Consider the following 20,045-nt stretch of genomic DNA (forward strand, 5'->3'; position numbering starts at 1 on the left):
TGCAATAAAAACAAGCAGAGGCTGTTGAGAGAAACGGATTTTGTCTGATAAGGAAAAGCATAAAACTTCTTACTGAAAGAACCCTTTACACCTTCAGAAAAAGGTAAGGGCAGAAGAGGCAAGGGAGTGTCTGTGGAGGGGCAGAACCTTAGCACCAGCTCATTTTGTTCAGGGATGCTTCCCCCCACCAAAGAAAAAGTCATTTTATGCACAAGGAGCTTATTTCTTAAACAAACACTCGTGTTTTTGATTTACACCACGGGCTGCTCCTAAATAATTTATGGCGGGTTAAATTTATTGCATAGCCCTGGCCGGCTGCAAATTCGAATTGCCAAATAATTAGATTTTAGGGCAATGCTTATAAATTATCCGCCGATTTGTCCGGACTTGTTTGTCAGTTGCTTTGTGCTTCGGGTCATCTTTGGCATTTCGCTGTTTGTGTTTTAATTGCTGATTTACACTTTGACAGATGAGAGTTGATGCCTCCAAGATCGGGGAGGGGGCGGGGGGTTGAAGAGCAGGAAGAATCAGAGCTTTTAAAGCCTTGTGATTTTCCTTTTTTTCCAAGGCAATTAAAATCGAAAAGGGACATAGTAAGGACAGCGCTAGCCTAACAGATCTGCCTCCCCAGTTTCCATCCTCTGCCTTAATTATTATTTTAACTAAAGCCGTTTCCAAGTGAGCAGCCTTGCACTGGCCCTCAGGGGCAGTAACCAAGATGACCTCATAGGTCTTTTCCCCACTTCAAAATTTTTATTAAACAAACCAAAACAAGTACCATAAAGGCAACACCTCTGCAGTGGGGGACAGCAGGACTTCTGCTGAATCAGGGCTCTGCTGGCTTTCCAAAGGATGCTTGTCTGCACACGCAGCACAGAGCCTTTCAGCACTTTGGTCTTGGGGAAGTTACTCTCTGTACTGATTAATCCTGTCAAAAGGTCTTTGGGGAAGCAGCTGACCTCCAAATTTCCTTTTCCATCACTGCTTAGCTTAAAATGCGCATATGCACACATCTAATAATTTAATACATTTAAACAACTATTATCTCCCGGAAAAGTGTGAAGGGAAATACAAAACACAAGTCAAAAAACTAAACACAACGGAACTGGCAGGAATATGGAAAATATGGCAGATCTTATCACAAAACACTGGGATAAGATGATGTGAAGAAATATTCTGCTGCCTGAACATTGAATATCCAATGTTTCTTCCTCCCTCTGCTCCCAGGTGAACCTCACTGCCTATCCCCAACACTCAGGCACTGAAGCCCAAAGGCTGGATTTCCTCAGAGATAAAATCTGAGTAGCATTTTGGGCTCTGCATTGGCATCAAACGTGGCTCTTATTTCCTAGTGCTTTCTTACTACTTTAAGGGTGAGGGACCATTTCTCTTTCTTTAATAGAAGCTGAAATCCCCATCTAATCACATGCCTCCAGGAGCCTCAGCTTTAAAAGAGACATCTAGTCCATGCACCTGCCCGAGGGCAGCATCATCACCCCCTAAATAATTTCTGACTTTGTCTAGGCTGTTTTTACCGACTCCAATAAGAGAGACTCACACACTCCCCAGGCACTCTATCCTCCTGTTTCATTAGTCTTATCATTGGAAAGTTTTTCCTAACGTCTAATCCAAATTTCCCTTGCTGTTGTTTAAATTCCTGACTGCTCTTCCTACCCACAGCAGACACAGGCCAGAACATTGTCTTTCTCATTTTTGCAACAGAAGACCTCATTTTACATACCCTCTTGTCACTGCACTAAACACAACCCCAATGCCATCCAGCCTGCACTCACAGTTATGTTTTGCAGACCCCTGGTCACACTCACTGATTCTCTTCACCCTCTCAAAATAGTAACTTTTTTTTTCTTTTAGAGCATGGAATGCCAAGTGAAGCGCTTCCTCAGCTGAGTTCCCTCCTTACGGGGCCAAGAAAAGGAGGATCCACATGTTTCACAAATGACATTTTTCCCCTAAATTTACCCCTGTGGTTCCTGGGACTTATTTCATGCCTGCCATTATACCTGAAATCTTGACAGATGGCTCACAACCCTTGTCCTGGCTTCCTGAACAAAATTTTCGGTAATCATTTCCTCCCAGGCTGGTTCCTGCCTCTCACCACCAGCATCATCTCTCCCTGTCAAAACCCACTAAGCTATTTTGATCTTTCCAGCAGGACCCAGACATCAAGAATAAGGCAGAACCTCCTTCCTCTTTTCACACCTGGGATGAGAAATATAGACCAACAGACATCAACACTTCAACTTGTTCCTTCAAGCACTATTGACATATATTTAACGACCCAGAACATGTCTACTGACACAGCCAACAACAATTTAAGCTTGACAGTTTGGGGGAAGTTTAGTACTCAAACCAGGTTAAAAACAGCACACACACATTTCCAAGTGCTACCTTTCCATTGCAAGATGACAACTATGCTATATCCTTTTTCATATCTGCTCCTTTCTACCGCCTGTGCAGTCCCTGTTGCAGAATTATCAAATCACTTCAAGACCCAACCTCTTCACCTGATATTGAGCAGCACAAATGATCAATGTTCCCAGCAACACTAAAACATCTGGGATAGGTAGAAAGGGCACGTTAGTGCATGTAAATGAACACCCAGGGTTTTACAGACATCACAACTAGCTGCTGGTGGCAGCGCATTTCTGCCTGACAGAGAGGAACTAAATAACGTAACCAAGAGTTATTTTGCCAGCTAACAAGTGCACAGACCAACAAAGACAACACAGGGATGGTTGTTGCACAGTAAGCTTGGCACAAAGGGGAAAAAGCCCACAAGATTTAGTCATGTCTTGTGCCTTTCTCACCAAGAGAGCTGAGCTGCACTGCTTCTTTATCAGTAAGGTTTTGTTCAAAGCTAAGACAAGACAACTTCAACGCAGCAAAGACCATTCCCCAGGTCCCACAGCAGCCTGAAAAGCAACATCCCTATGTACCAGTAGATAGATGCCACATTATGGAACACTGCCTAGTTTTAAAATATCATGCTGGGAGGGATGCAAAATACTCCCTGTGCCTCAGAGGTTGTGAAAGAGCAGCAGGCACCCACTGATCATCGACGACAGCACAGGGCCATGCACACATCAGGACTGGCACAGCAAACTACAAACCTGTGGCACCCGTCCCCTTCACTTGAGAAATGCTCCTGGTGTGAGCATTTCCAGCAGCACACGCTGCCCTCAGCAGCAGCTTTACAGAGAGATGAACAAACCTTTAAGCACGATCCAGCGGACTTGCACATTCCTGAGCTAGCCTGGATCTTTTCTTTTCAAGGGTGACTGCCGCTCAACTACTTTCTGCTGTAACAACAAGTCTACTTAACTTTGCAACTTGTCACCTAAACGATGTGTAATGTTTGCACAGCTAAGGATACAGTGTTCAGACAGCACAGGTGGGGAATTGCACGCTGGGATGCATAACTGATGTGGGGTCTCCACATGCTGCGAGGGAAAGGGCAACATGACTGATTGCTTTAAAGTAGTCATCTCATCGGCCTGTCAATAAGCAGCCAAAAGCTGAGCAGGTTGGGTCAGGTTAGGACTGCAGCAATTGGCCACCCGAGTGCTTTGGTATTTTAGTCTTGTTGCTATAATAATGCCGGGTTTATATCTTTAAATAAGACATTGCTTTGAATTTCTTTTCATACATCACATGTCTTGCCTGGTGGTCTCGTGGCTGTGCTCTCCAGGTGATTTGGGTTCAGTAACTGTTCATGTTCCCTAGCTCATCGGGTTTTATACAAATACAGCTAATTCTGTTGCCTGAAGTCATAACCCGCCCTGTCAGATTCACACGGGTCACAGCAAGGTTGTCCCCACTTACTGGGAGAATGAGGGAGGTCTCCAAGGCAAAGTGAATGCAGGTCTGAGACACCAGGTGCGGTGTAACCCTCAAAAGCTACAAGGCCTCAAAAAGGTTTTTCAAAAACTTAATGCAAACAGAAATATCCATCTGGAAAGGCTTTTATATGAACTATTTCCTGCCACTCTAGGAACTTAAAGCATTCTGATGTAAGAAGAGTGACATAACAACAGCCATAATTGGCAAAGAGATGATAAAATACATATACATATTTAAAGTAAAAAGAAAAAACGACTTTTAAGTCACTGTGTTACGTGCATTTTAATGGCATTTCGCTAGAAACAGCATTGTAAGAACCTGAATTAAGAACTAGATAATTAAAACTACACTCAAGCCTAAGCTGCATGAATATAGGTAATTGCAGATTAATATTCCACTGTAATACTTATGGCTGAGTTAAAGTTGCCATGGGAAACAAGCCTGAATTTCTTCACTTTTCAGCAACTCATGATCACCTTCAATAAAGGTTTTGGCAGGTGACTTCTTGTGCATTGAGCTTAACAGCCACACAAAAATGGTATGAGAAGAAAGCTGCTATGTGGGGATGTCCAGATAGAACAGACAGGCACATGTCCTTTATCTGCCTCTGGTTAGGATTGTGACCATGTCTGTTACTGTGTGAGACACCTTCTGCATTCCCATCCCGGCCTTCAGCTAGGATTGACTTGATGCAGGCTCCGCAGGAAACCACGTGGAAGGCATACAGAAGGTACCTTGCAGCCTGCTTCCCAGCAGACCAGCAGTCCCTCCATCAGCTCCTCCTGCAGCAAGTTTGTGATTTCAGGGACATATTCCTCCTACAAAGTAGCCTCGGATACAGCTCCCAAGGCAGCTTCCCTATCATCTATCTAGTCACCCCGTGCAGAGAGCTCGGCAGGGACTGCACATCTGTTGCTATGGCCTAAATTTGGTGGAAATCAACATCCATTCCCATTACAAGGTCAGTCTTTAAATCACAGTATCCCAGGAACAGAGACACAGGATTCAGTTGTCCCTGCCATGGGAACAAGACCACAGGTAGAGCAGTACAGGCAGCGATCATCGCAGCTACTCCAGCTGCACCTGCCCCTGACTGCGGGCTGGAACCACAGGATGGATGTTGAGGGGAAAACCCCTGCAGTGCTCAAGGAAACACAGACTGAACATGCTTTAGCCTTCTCTTGCATTTGTACTTAATATTATCTTACAGAAACACTGGCTTCCATTCGTTAATACACTTTTGCCAGTCATGAAATGTACTCTGATCATCCAGATTTGTTTGTACACTTAAAAGTAACTTAGTAACTGAACATATGCTTAGTCACAGTCTCAGTGTTTACAGGTTTATGTTGAAATGGTGAGTGATGTTTTGTATTTATTAGTATGTCCAGTTTCATCTGACAGCAATTATAATTACAAATTCTCCCAAAATAACGATCAAAATGCAAGCTGAACAAATTTGAAATAAGTAGGATAAACTAAAGAAAAATATCAAGATACTTTTGTATTTAAAATGCAGTATTTAAGAGAACACAGAAAGTACTGTCTGTAAACAATTTGTTCTTCTGCCTCTGGTCACAACCTTCTTTGGCAATGAGAAGATCTGAACACTTCATACTTTCCTTTTACAGAGAGTTTGAAAGGCGAATTTCTGATTCCCAACTGATTATCAAATTTGAGTCAATCTGAGACACTGAACATAAGCACCTGAAAAAACTGACATGAGAAAAAGCAACTTCATCATTATCAAAAGCTCATTTAGCAGCTTAGCAACTCCTGGATCCAGCTCCTTCTGCCGGGTCAGGGGTCTGATGATCTTTTACACTTCCAGGCAGCAGACATACGAAGCTTGGATTTTATTTGATTTTCATTTAAGTGGCTTTAATAGATTATAGTAGAGATTAACATCCTATATAGAAGGCTAATTTCAAAATCATCTTTGAACAGATCTGATTTCTACCTTCAGACTTTTTATATTAAAAAAAAAACAATGCTTTTCATCCACTCTGCTGAAGTTGAAGGCAAGGTACTTGGCTTGCTGACCGAAAGAGGCACACCCTCTTACTGCATTAATAAAACAAGGTTACAGGCAGCCATGGATCTGAGCCTGTGGAGCTGCTTAATACAGTCACTGAAAGCACTGACCACCATAAACACTGATGTGTACAAGGACAAAGGGACAAAAGAGCAAGGCACTCACTTATTAATGCATCTTCTCATGAAGCTAAAGCATCATACGCACCCAGCTCTACGGGCTGACAGTGTATAAAAGCAGAGGGTACTTATAAACTCTTAGCAGACAGTAAAGGAGAAAACTCAGAGCTTAAAAATGAAGCACACCAGCACCACCATGGTTCAGGGTCCACTGACCTCTGCACGATGACAGCTCCCACCTGACCCCACTGGGCTCTGGATCACATTCCAAAGGCACAAGGTAAGCTTTAAAGACATGCAAGGGGTCAGCCATAAACATCTCTTACTACCAACCTCTAATGACCTCTGGTTGGCTAAAACACTACACGACACAAGACTGTGCAGTTAGTCCCCCCTCCCCACTTCTTTTCTCTCTGGTGTGGTCCAATTATTCATAAATACATGCCAAAAGCCAACACAGCCAAGTGCTTTCCATGTGTATAAACCTGCACTTTGATTTAGGAGTGTATCTGCTGAAAGCTGTCACAAGTCAGGGCTGCAAGGATGCTCCCGTTCCTTTGTGGGTGTAGGGCAGGGAACATGAAGGACCCTCAATGCCTGACCCAGGAGTGGTGAAGCAGAGGGCAGTGGCCACAAGGCACTCTGCCAGCGGTCCCAGCCACTGGAGCCACAATGCAGACAGCTTCCCAGGGGGAATACCACCATCCTTGACCCTCCTTGATCCCCATTACAGAGGCCATACCACCAGACCTCAGAGAGATCAGGCAGTGTGAAAGGGAATGGAAATGAAGGCGTCTTCAGGGCTCACCACTGAGCATGAAGGACTTCCCCAGGGATAAAGCCAGTGAGGCTGCCGGTTGCAGAAGAGCATGAGTAAATACAGCAGGAGGGGGAGCAGATGTGGCAGTCACACATCTTAGTGTAGATAAAAAGATAGCTCTTTCAGTAGTTTCTTGTAAGAAGCCAGAATATTTAGAAGAGCAGTTAGTGAAAAATGTGAAGTGTGCTGCATGGTGGCAAGTGCACTCTGCAAGACTTTTAGGCTGAGCTGGCTAAATTTACAGCTATGCCTACCCACTTAAAGTAACCTGAATCACAGCTTAGCTTAACTCTGTACATGCAGCTTCCTCATCAAATTCCAATGCATTTGAATTTCATTGTATCTAGACTTCTATTTTGCAGGTATTAAAACAAAAGCAGAAAAATTAGCAGGATCACAGTGAAGTCAGCACCTCACCATTCCGAGCTCTCAGGTCTGTCCTCAGACAAAACCTCCAAAACCTGTCTGCCACTATGCCAGTGAAAGATCTTGCCAATAAAACCTTGCAGAAAACATCACTGAAATACATGGCACAGTTTGCTCACTATGACATACAGCCTACCAGTGAAGAGGGCAAAAGCCATGATGGTCAGCAAAGAAGTAAGAGGTAGATAGGGGCATCAACTAATGTCTCATTTTATAAAGTTACCCAACTGGCAGGCACCTTCAGCCTTTCCAGCTACACTGAGCCCCATGTAGCAAAAGTAATTTCTTTATTTGTCAAACTAATTTGCCGGTGAGGCTGTGAGGGACTGACAGCCCTTTCCACACATTATATGATGCAGACAGGCACTGAACACAGTAGACTGGAAAAAAAAAAAACACTGAAGAACATCTCCACCTTAAAGGTGCTATCTCACCAATAAAATATATAGCAGATCTGCATTGGCCCAGACCATTACTTTCCCTGGCAAGGACTTGGGGACAAAGCTCCTTAAAACAGTAGTAATCATATTCCACTCATGCTCCCTTTTACTGCCAGCTGTAAACTAGCTCCACATGCATCATGGTTTTGCATCAAAATGTGCACAGACCAAACCCATATCCAAAGGGACAAGGTAGATCCAATTTACAGCTTTGACAGGTCTGTGTACCCGAGGCGGAGCATGCAGCAAATAGCCTGACATCTCACTTGGAGAGCAGTTAAGACCCTGCTACCAGAACTGGATGCAGAGCCACAACAGCCTCCCACAAAGAGCCAGCAGAAGAGCAGGGAATTTGATGTCCATTTTTCGAGAAACATAAGAGGCAGGCGGCACTCACCAAGGCTCTACTGGGGAAGAGAGGAGGCAACTTCAATCCCAACTTGCAGCATCCCTTAGCTAGGACAAGCCCAAGGGAAACCACAGCTGCAGTGGGAAATTAATACACTGCATCCAGTCACTTCAGCAATGAGACACCACACCGAAAATCGCTTAAGCCTTTCATAGTCAAAACAAAGCAAAAGGAGCGTATTTTAACCCCCTGCAATAAATGCAGGACAATTGCTTGGTAGGGGAAGGCGAGTTCAATTTAGACTCAGAAATTCTGTTTGTTCACTACCAACCCAATATTAGGGGTTTTTTCTATTTAGTACGGTTTTCCAATTTAAATGGAAAACCTAGGCTCAGCCTGCTGACAACTGAAAATATATTTGCTAATATGGTCTACACTACTGTGGAAGAACTGCCTGCAGAAAAACCTCTGTACTTCATCTGGATCTCTGTATGTCTCAAGTAGTAGAGCACTGGAAGCTCTCTCTGAAGGTGGACTCTTCCTGTCTCATCACACTCCAGATTTAACACCCAGGCAAGATATCTGATCTCACTGAAATTATCTACAAACACCATTATGTTGCACATATTCCTATAATTCAAAATATTCTCTTCCTAAAGCTGTTCACTACAAACAGCCAGTTTCCTTGCAGAATCAAACAAGGCTGCCATCTTCTAATGCAAGTTCCCAGCCAGAAATTTTTAGACTCTCCCCAGTTAAGACAGATGACAACTATACATGACCTAAAGATGTTTTCGATAACACACGAATTGTGACTTCCTTGATGGAAATCAGCCTCCTTCATTCATTCCCACCAAACAGTCCTGGTATTGCTCCTGAGACAACAGGTGACTGGCAAGAGTCCTGGAGAACCAGTAACAGAAGGTGGGACAAATCAGAAAAAATGAGTGAGCCAGCACTGTGTTTTTTCCTTTTACCTCTCAGAACATCAGTAGGAACTTGCAAGGGGATAATTAACAGGATTGACTATTTACCTGAGGATGAATCTGTGGTTTATCACATGTAGCCTCAAAATCCAGCACTAAGAAGTAGTGATATCTCTGTGGAGGGAAGGATGACATTGCTGCCATGGAAGCTCCAAAGCCGTGGGACGCCAGTTTCCTGCTTACGATGGAGCTGTACCCTTTGAGAACACCAGCCAGGAGGGGGGACACAGCTTGTCTTGCCCTTGAAAGTAAGTTCTGGGAAAACTTTGCTGCTCCAGTATGGAGGAGTGCTATCATTGAACATCCAGAGGCATCTGAAACTGAAGAGAGACTCACGTTACTCATGTACACATACATCTCATCTCTCCAAGTATCTGCTCACTGTCCTCCTCTGACAGGGATTTCCTCTGTGCTTCCCAGTGGAGGTTCCAGCATTGCAAACCTGAAATAACACGGTAACCTGCTCTAAGCACAACAGATGACATTTGGACTGAGCTTAAGGTGTCCAGAATCACAGGCAACTGAAAATTAACTTCTGCAAATGGCTCTAAATTAAGAACTATGAGACACACAACAGTCATGGCTCCAGGAACCAGATCACACCCAACTACTGAACCTTATCACAGCAGAACACAGCAAAAAACAATTAAAACACAGAAAATCTAATCTAAGTCCCATTGAAATTACTGAGGAGGCCTTTCATCTTTTCATATACAATGCAGTGTCTGATACATGGTAGGAATTAAATACAGCAATACACATATCAACACTACAACCCATCCAAACAGCTTGGTCCTGAAACACCTGTCAGCTGCACCACAACATCCCACTTCTATTACAAATCCACGTGTCTGGTAGCTGGAAGGCTCTTACCCAGGGGAAGTTCTGATTTGCTCTGTGTATGAGGTTTCTCAGAGATGTGAATTTAGTTCTGCACTCCATCTCTTCCTTCAGATATTTCTCAGAGGAAAATATCAGGTCAACTAACCACATCCAGGGACTGCAAAAACTGTAAAATGCAAGCATGACTCTACAGGTTACAGTCTCCCTCTCAGAAAAATACCTCACTCAGCCATCACCTTTTGATATTTCTATTTAAATGCTATTTAATAAATTACATTATCTATATGAGGCTACCTGGATTTCCCCTTCTACTCTTTTTCTTTTAAAACTTTGCAGGAAAAACTTGCCAGGACTGTCACTATCCAAGGCAGGTCAGACTCAGGGCTATTAAGAGATTTCTAGGGAGGAAGTTCAAGCCCAACCCATGGTGTTACATAGATGGGTACAGTGACTGATAGCGAAACAAGCTAATTGCAACAACTCAGTCCTCTTGAACAAGGATATGTTGTGTATGCATATATGTATGTGTGTGTATATACATTCACACACATACACACACATCTCACCACACAGATATTTAAATTTCTCCCTGCAGTTGGTCCCACTGCTCGTGGCCCTGGGAATAACTCCATGGCACCACATGCCACCCACATGCCCTTTTTCTGAGCCTGGCCTCCCCACACCTGTGCTGGCTTTTTGCTCTGCCTTGAAGGGCTGCAAGTGCCCGCCACAAGGCACGGAGACAAAACAGGCACAGCAAAAAGGGGACTCACCGCTCGTGAACAAAGTCACTGTTTGCACAAAAGACAGCATTTGCTCTCTCCCATCCGTTAGTCCGTCAGGTAAATAATGCACGTGCCAAAACACACACTTAATGAGGTAAATAATATGCCTTGAATAACGGCTAAATCTGTATTTACCTGCGAGACCACAGAAACTCAGAAGGACCAGATTAGGAGATAATTGCAGCTAAGCAGGTTGTGTGCTTCGAGTAAACACGCATTTGGTAACCTTCCCTTTCCAAGGTTTTGAGTGAAAGGCAAAAATCAAAGGAGCTGAGATGTTTAAGACCAAGTCAGTGCCCACACTGCCAATTCTATGCTGTATATGCAGCCCTGCATTAAGGCTTTCACGTTCTGGGGGGCTGCTTTCTTTATTAACACACTGTGCCAGGCAGCAGGTACCTGGACAACTGAAAACTCAAGCTGCAAAACTGCATTTATTTTCAAGGGGCTCAGTTCTACCAATTGCCTCTCCATCTACAGCTTTGGCTGTCATTCATAAATGCATTACTGCCAAATAGAAGTTAGTTATATTCACTTCTAACCTGTGCCAGATAAGAGATATTTAAGGTATACATGCTTTAAATCTTCAAGCTACTGGCTATGAATCTAAAGGCCCATCACAGCAAATATAGTATCCCAGAATAAAGCAGCTTGTAAGGTAGTTGCAGTAAAACCTGGTCTTTAGCCTACTGCATAAAGCAAAATACACAGTTGGAGTGGGGTAGGCAGGCATGCTCCAACCCCTATATCAAACACAGGCAATAAAACATACATTATCCACCCACCCACAGCGAGATCAATATTCCTCTAATGTATCTTAACTGGCAAGACCAGGGTTATCTGACATGGATCCCACGAATCTTCAGGCTGGGCTGCACCACACACTGTGGGGCAGAGGTTCCCAAACCACTGAGTCCACACAGCAAAGGTAAACCAGCCGTCTTGGCAGGACTCAGGCACGTCAGCAGGCAGACAGGGCAGCACCACTCCAGACCCCAGCAGGTCTGTGTCACACAGGCACCCTGCAGCAGCAGCAGAGGGAAGTAACAGCCAACAGCCAGTGCCTGTTTACACCAACAACTTCTGCAGAGGTTCATGTCTAGCAACAGGATCAGGCTCCCCATCCTAAAAGCAGCCTCTCTCCCAAGTAGCAGAGGGAGCAATGCTCTGAACAAAGGTGTGAGTGGGGCATTGTAGAGCGATTTCCCTACGCAGGCAGCATACAAATAAGGGCAACCCCACTGCAAACTCTGCACCTTCAGCCAAATGAAGTTTTAACGGCATGTTTACCCAGCCACTGCTCTGGGTGCCCTGGGAAGACCTCACATCATCTTCTTTGGCAAGGTCAGAGTGCCCCAGAGCACAAGATAGCTGGTGAGCAAACACACTTTATTAGAAGTCATGTAAAGCATTTATAATGCTTTTACTAGTGCTAGGACAATGCAAAGCACTAGTAATTATCTCGTATTTCTTCCAATAGACAACGATGCAAGCAAGGCAGCTTCAAAAATTAAAAAACCAGCTCTATCCATATAAATCCACATGTCCAGTGATTCCATTTCCAAACCTACATAAAACATCACATATATATTTCTTATGCACACAGGATCAGATTATAATCTCAGACAGTACAAGCTGTCACATCTGGCAGTCAACCCTACCAGGTTAATATTTCATATCACACAGCTCAAATTCCTCACACAGATACGTATAAGATGTAATGGGACCATGAACTGAGGCTGGACCTCAGGAATTATTTTGACAGATTGTACACAGACCTAGGAAAATGTGACAGCACTTTACATTTGCTGCACCCAGTAAGATGGGAAATGGCCACATGTGGTGGGCTTCAGCTGGAAGATAAAGTTTGTGTTCTGTACTGTATAACAGCTTGTGTCTCATGTGACAGTACTTTGTATAGTCAGCATCCGTATTTCAAAAAATAATTAAAAAAAAAAGAAAATTATTCTCTGGACATCAGCCGCAGGTACAATCCCAGGCTGACCACAGCTCTTGCTTCTTAGCAGTCCAAGCACATGGTACTAAAGCACAACAGTTTGATCACCAGCAAGTAAAAGCAAAGCCAAGTGCCAGCTGTAGCCACCAGCTTTGCCACTTTGCCAGGGGCCCCACTGAGTGCAAAGAGGAGAATCTGCACCGGCGGCTGCTGCACGCCAGGCTTCCCGCTGGGAGAGCTGCTTAGGGACAACCAAAGTGGCAAGGAACACGATAGGGGACTCCTGCCCCGTGAAGAATGCTGGTGACAAGAGCCAGCAGGGCATTGCAAGTGCTTTCCCCTGCCTGTAGGACAGCCTCAAAGCCACAGAGAGAGATGTGCGCCACACAAGTTCCAGAGGATTCAAATTCATCAAGAGCAAGACAAATTAGCCTACAAACTTGAGTTTAATGGCTCTTTGCACATAACATAAATATGAACTTTTTAGAAGCACATCTAATTAAAATCACAGCTTGCCTTTAACCTCAAAATAATCCCCTTCACTGTCCAGTTTGATAAGCTGAGCAGGGAGGGGGCAGGAAGACAACACATAACTGCAGGATGGAGGGGTGACCCAAGAAATTACAGAGCCTTCACTTACATGTTAAATTACGTTGTTATGGCAATACAGGCCTCCACCATTTTACAAAATAAACAAACATACAAACCAAAGTAAAATAACCCCCCCACTAATCTAAACAACAAGACAAACTGAAATTAAAAAATAAAAGCAAACAAGCTCTGGGAGTAAAACACTTCAGTTTATTATTTGTGCAATGCCTGGATAGGGGCAGTTGTGACTCCTGGCCTACAACAGACAACTTAGCTCAATGCTAGAGCAACAAAACCAATCAAAAATGTAAGTCAGGTTTGTCTATTTTATTAAATTGTAAAAAGATAGGGTAATAGAGATGCTTTTGATAGAACAAAATTGCATACATTTAGCAACATCTGGAACACAGTATAACAAAAAAATGCAGGACTTCAATTTTGGTAGCTGTTCAAATGCATACTCAGAGGTCAAATGTGAGCCCATATTTCACTCGTGTGAAGATATAACTGAAGAACAATAGAGATAACTCAGATTTTTTTTTTTAAATCAACCTTAATCTAAACCCAAATATTTCATTAGATGAACTACAGTCCAAAAATGACAGCACCTGGCTAGCCTGTGAGGCAGGAAACGAGAAACAAGACCAGCTTATCGACTCTCACCATCCAACCTTGCAAAAAAAAAAAAAAAAAATACATAAAGTAAAACAAACAACAAAGGACAAAGATTTTAGAATCATTTAATAAAGTAACACAATTTTAGACAGGTAAATCTGCATCTTTAATTTGTTAACCTCACAGCACCATCTCTTGAACATGAAAACAGTACAATTCCATGGCTGCACTCCCTTCACGTTTGGCTGGGTTTGTCTCCGACACTGCTAGACAACCAAGCCTGTGTTTTGGAAAATTTGTAATGTAACTTTCCCAAAGCATTACCACGACATGCCTATATGCTGCCCCATCATTACTCAGCTCAGATACAGCTTGGCATCCATCATTTTGTTTTTACAGCACTCCACAATCGTACCCAGGCTCTTCCCACTACAGACGAAGAGGGTCCTGTTCTCAAGAACTTACAGTCTAAAATTAGAAGCAATACAACAAGTGAGGTGAACAGCAGAGAAGAATGAAGGTTACAGGAGGATAGTTGGGCAACCACTCATCTGGGAGAAACATGCATCTCAGTTCAACCAAAAAAAAATAATTCAGTCTACACAAGCACTGGTTTCCCCCTAAGTGCCATCATGGAAGAGATCAGTGAATATGGGAAGGGCTGACTAAAGGACGGAGGGCACTCTCGGGTTAAGGAAGGCCTCTCTCATTTCTTGAGCTCATTCTTCCCACTGGGTTCTTTGGCTGACCACATATGTCAGAGCACCAGAATCTCTATCATTGTGACATCACAGACACGATGGCTTGTGAGATCACAGTGTGTGAGATCACAGTGTGTGAGATCACAGTGTGTGAGATCACAGTGTGTGAGATCACAGTGTGTGAGATCACAGTGTGTGAGATCACAGTGTGTGAGGCCGAAGGCGCTGATTACTTAGGGGAGCACTTGCTGGAGCTATGGCACCCTACAAGGCTGGGAAACAAACACATCTCAGTTCACTTGACAACAGAGTGAAACCCACACGAGACTCCACACCAGCAGGACGTGAACTCGTCCAAACAGACCACCCAGAAGCCGTCCCAAAGATGCACAGTATAATTCCACTCCAATTTTATTAGGCCACCTCTGCTAGGCAACCCACTTTCGTCAGCTCCTTGACTGGTCTCCTAAGACAGGCTTTGCTGTGTATTTTTAAACCTCCTCCAAGAGTAACTGCAGATGAGCAAACGGGTCTAAGCTGGAGTCTGAAGAAGTTCCACACAGCAAAGGACTGGTCACTTAGAAGAAACGTAGAGAAAGGAAAGAACAAAAATTAAAAACAAAGCAACAACAAGGATGCATACAGCAAAAGCCACAGAGGAAGAGCAGATTTGCTATTAAGGAAAAGAATAGTTGCACAGGATCAGAACAAAAATCTTCTAGTCCGCTCTCCTGCCTCTGCCCGGGAGCGATAAGACAACGCACCAGGGTGAAACTACACACAATGAGGTTAATTAAAAGCCAATAGTTCTGGGAGGCCAAAAGGAGGCTGGCCTGTCCTTCCCTCTCAGTCTTATTCTCCTGCTGATTATGTTACACCAGTTCCTGAGCTTGTCCGGCCCTTCTGTGAGCTGATTCAACCACAGGAACCTATAAAAGGACTAACACAGCCAGAATAAAGTGCAATTAAAACAAGACAGTTTCTGTCTGGTTCAGTGAGACAAACCAGCTTGGGGCCAGGCTGGATGAACACCAAAGCTCCAACAAGAGGATGGGCCCACACTGGCATGAGCAGGAGCAAGATGAGCCATTGGGAGCAGCTGTTGGTCAGCTCAGCTGCCCACCAAACTCAGACCAGGATACAGACACCTGGCCTTGAATTGCAGCATCAAGAATGGAGGTTCCCCACTACCTTCAGACGGCTCATTCCAGCGGTCAGTCAACTGTCAAAAAATAACACGTCTTAGTTTTCACTCAAACTTTCCCAGCCCTGGTCTTTGAAACAAGTTCTGAAATTTATGGCACTTCAGTGTACTCAGTCCACAGCACAGCTCCCGGTGCCAGGAGCAAGAGATTTGTAGCTCCTATGCATCTAGCCAGTAAAAGCTACTATTGCATTTTGGTCTCATTCAGTGGAAAAGAGCATAACCAACCACCCTTTGTTTAATGGACTCTGGCATGCATAATTACTTCATATGCACACAGAGGAATGCTACAATTGTTCAGACCACTTACACAGCCACACCCCTTTGTTATCTGAAAAAATGAAGGTTAACACCTGAGAGTGCCAAATGAATCTCAGTCTGGATTCAAGGAGATGAGATTTATGTTGCTCAATACAGTGGTCACTTCTGATCTTCACAAATGAACTCCAAAAGTGTTAAAGCTCTGTCCAGGTAGACTGGCAAATGCTCCAACCAGGGCACGGTTTCCACACAACCCAGTCTCAGTGAGCCCGGAAAACCAGCCAGGGAAGATGTTGACTCTAATATTCAACCATGGAAAAAAATTATGACTGTAACAAATACAGTTGAAATTTAAAAAAAAAAAAATATTCTTTTTTGGTTGGGAGTGAAGTATCTTTACCTGCACAACATATCTGGAGAGAATATAACTTCTCAGCTGGCATTTGGCCAGCACAGGTCACTTCTCTTAGAGGAGGGAAATGGTCCAAATGATACCTAGCAGCAACAGCCAGCACCTCTGCTCTAGGTTATGTTTTGAGAGCCACAACTTTTCCTCTTCTTCCCTCATTCCCCTGCTTGCCATGGCACCATGCTGGTATGTTAGCTCACCACTACTAGAGAAAAATACTGTGAGTCTCAGGATGGCCACTTCCAGCAAAAATACCTGCTTCAGATCCAAGGACAGACTTGTGACAAAAGCACAGTTGCTTACAGCCTTCCGTGCTCTCCTGCAGCCACAGCTGGATGCCACCACACCTGCACTCTCCAGCCTTGTGGCCCTTTCCTAAAGGTGACCACTGAACTGAGACAGGGACAGAGTAAAGTGCAAATACTTGTCACATTTAAGCCTCTTCCAGAACTCCATTTCCAAAATTTAAGGGGGGGAGGGGGGATAAAAATCAAATCAAGGCCTTCCAAAGTTAACAGAATCAAAACAAGATAAGCACCAAACCAGTTGTAATCAGGCCTCCTAAAGGAAGCAAACTGAAGTGTCTCTCAAGAGCAGAACAGAAACTTTAGGTCCTATCAGAGTATATTCAATCCAAGGATTTCTTTATTTAGCATCAAGCACACAAGCATTTTCTTTAATTCTTTAATCACTTTCTTCTTTTGGATTTTGGTAACACTCAAATATGTCTAGACACACACTAACTTTATTAAAAAAACCCAACACACCATTCATGTAGAGCTACCCAAAGTTTGAGATAAACAAGAACCACAAAAGGGCCACAGGGTCACTCTTCAATCAAAACCAGGCATTTAGTCCACGCTGTAAATTAACATTAAAATCCAGCTGCAAAGGGCAGAATTCAGTGCTTCAAAAAGGGAAACAAAAATATCTGAATTAAAAAAAACCAACCGAAATCAAACTTCCCAAGCCTACACGCTGAAGAGTAAACAACTGGACTTCTAACATACTACTTAATTTCAAAACAGAAGTTCAAATGCCAACTTTAACATCAAGCGCTATGAGATGCTACAACGTTGCAAAGAGCAACTACAGGACAAAATAAATTCAAGTTACCACTAAAAACAAATCAAGTACAACCCTCAAACAGCTGTCTAACAGCATCTGACGGGACAGGTACCTCTGAGATGTACCTTCCTGGAGCCCTCATCCTTCCTGAGGCACAGTGCAAGCGTTAACCTATTAGAAAACTTTCTGGTCCCTTGCATTGCAGCTGAAAGAATACTAAGAGTTCAGACTAAGCAGCATCTGTCAATGCACCATTTCTGAACACAAAAGCTCAATAAAAAAACCAAGATAAATAAAGAAGTAGTAAAACAAACGTTGGACTTATTAGCAAACAGAGCAGCAGTGACCATGAAAATCCACCAGACACAGGACTTGTAAAAGAGAGAACATAAGCAGTAAATGATAACACCTCTTCATACATCTCAGTTTGGAAGAAACACCTGTAAGAGCATAGCAGCGAGAAAAGAACAGGAGAAGAAATTCCTACTGCCAGTCAGGAAACAAGTAAACAGACTATACTCCAAAGCTTTCTCAAGTTTACTTCAGTCTCAAGATCTGAGGCAGGTGATCAGTTCAATCCCACAGTTAAAAAAAAAAAAAATCAGGGGAGTGTGGGGGAAATCAAACCTCCTACTCCCTCATCACTTCCACCTATGAACCTCCCCATCCCAAAAGGAACATGGAAAATCCTCCCCGCTGCTGCCTCCTGCGCACCCCGCGCACACCCCCCCCGGGCAGACGGGCTTCTGTCCCTTCCCCAAGCCCTGACAGCCACTGATCCCGCTCCAGCTGGGACCTGGGGGACTGCTGCCCCCGCCAACACCGGCACTTACACCCACGGCAGGGCCTGGCCGCCGGGGCGTCGAGCGGACGAGATGCCAGCACCCCGCGCCCTCCCCTCGGCCCGGGGCCGCCCCCTGGTTCCCCCGGCCTCCCCACAGCCTCGCCCCGCCGCGCCCCGGCCCCCAGCCCGGCCCACCGCCCCACGCCCCCGGCCCGGGCCCCGCAGCCGCAGGGGAGCCGGGCCGCGCCCCCGCTCCGCGCCGGGCCTCTACCCCCTCCCCGGGCCACGGCGGCCCCACGCCTCCGCCGGGCCTGCGGGGCCCCCGCGCCGCCCGCGCCCCGCCGCGCCGGGCCGAGCCGCCTCCTGCTGCCCGCGATCCCCCCCCCGCGGCGGAGCCGCCCCGGCCCGGGCGGGCCCCGCGCCCCGCACTCCGCACCACGAGTGCCCGGCACCGCCACTCACCGCCCGCACTCTGACCCCCGACCCCGCGCTGAGCGGCAGCGCCGCCGCCCAACCGCAGCGTCCGCCGCCGCCGGGGGCGGTGCCTCCGGCCCGCCGCGGCCGGCCGCGCATGCGCTCGCCGCCCACCGCGCCGCGGGGCACGATGGGCAGTGTAGTCCCGCCCGCCTGCCGGCCCCGCCGCGTGGCCGCGCCTCGACGCCGCGCCCGCCCCGCCGGGTCCCCGGGCACTGACCCCCCGCCCCGCCCCCCGTGCCCAGCGGACACTTCGTGCCCTCCGCACTGGCCCGCCGCCTCCTGTCTCCCCAGGGGTACCGCTTACCATGTGTCCCAAAGGGCCATCCTGCCGTGCCCTCGGGTTGCCTCCCCCAACCCCTGATGGCTCCGTCCGTTGATGTTCACGCAGCTCTCTGATCCTAAACCTGTGTCTGGGCCTTGCCCGGTCTCTGCTAGACACCCCCGAGCTGTGGCACCTCGTCCCCACGCAAGTGACTGGTGCCCACAGCCAGGACACTCACACCTCACACCTTGATGGATGTCACACTCCAAGGGTTCCAAGGCAGCCTGTGTGTCCCCCATCCCTGCCAGCTGCACGGGGAGCATGGCAAGGAGCACTGGAACAGGCTGTCCAGGCAGGTCATGGATTCTCCCTCTCTGGAGACACTCCAAACCCACCTGGAAGCGTTCCTGTGTAACCTGCTCTAGGTGATCCTGCCTTGGCACAGTGGTCAGACTGGATGATCTCCAGAGGTCCCTCCCAACCCTAATGATTCCATGATCTTACCTGCAATGATACCCAGTCTTTAACCTACTTGACACATCCGTAACTCTTGGAAAGCTCAGCTGCAGTGTCAAGTGTTCTAGCTGGGGCTATTCCTGCACCACTTCCTTCCTTGCTCCCACATTAACTCACAGCTCCACATTTCAATACAGCAGCTCCTTGGCTCATCCCTGATACCCGCCACGTGTGCGGTAAGCAAACTCAGAGCACGGACTCGCACAAATAGGACTGTGAAGGATCCTAGAGGTAACCTCACTCGTCCTTTGCCCTGAGCAGTCCTACCTCTCTATCATCTTGCTGCCCTCTTCAAATCTTTCTCTGGCTCAATGCCTTAAAATACTAGACAAAGGTAAGCACTGGAGTGCAGAGATCACTGACTGATGCTCCACTCAGGATGGGCTGCCCACACTTCCACAGCTGCCTGACTGAATTTGCCTGGTGCTCCTGCCTTTAACTGAGTTCCCAGCTCTTCGGACTGGATTTATCCTTTTGCTCTGTTTGTATGAGGCCTTGAACTTGGGAGCCTGAATCGTGAAAGTAGCATGTCAGAA

General features: G+C 45.8%; 2 protein-coding genes across 4 annotated transcripts in view; one reads left to right on the plus strand and one right to left on the minus strand.

The window, feature by feature from the left end:
• The window catches only part of ERI3 (ERI1 exoribonuclease family member 3), a 128,233-nt gene extending 109,453 nt beyond the window's left edge, over window positions 1–18,780 (minus strand). For 2 of the 3 annotated variants that reach the window (XM_032696627.1, XM_032696625.1), the window contains exons 1-2: window positions 18,717–18,780; window positions 9,085–9,356 (exon numbers count right to left, since the gene is read on the minus strand). In XM_032696627.1, coding sequence (XP_032552518.1) covers window positions 9,085–9,333 — 249 coding nt within the window. In that variant the 5' untranslated portion in view covers window positions 9,334–9,356; window positions 18,717–18,780. The other variant, XM_032696626.1, reaches the window with a different exon arrangement.
• Window positions 18,346–19,092, plus strand: LOC116791015 (proline-rich protein 2-like). Its single transcript, XM_032696649.1, has one exon. It carries the CDS (start codon window positions 18,346–18,348, stop codon window positions 19,090–19,092), a length of 747 nt encoding a protein of 248 aa, XP_032552540.1.
• The last annotated feature ends 953 nt before the right edge of the window (window positions 19,093–20,045 follow it).

Source organism: Chiroxiphia lanceolata, chromosome 9 (assembly GCF_009829145.1).
Source record: "Chiroxiphia lanceolata isolate bChiLan1 chromosome 9, bChiLan1.pri, whole genome shotgun sequence".
Classification (NCBI taxonomy): domain Eukaryota; kingdom Metazoa; phylum Chordata; class Aves; order Passeriformes; family Pipridae; genus Chiroxiphia; species Chiroxiphia lanceolata.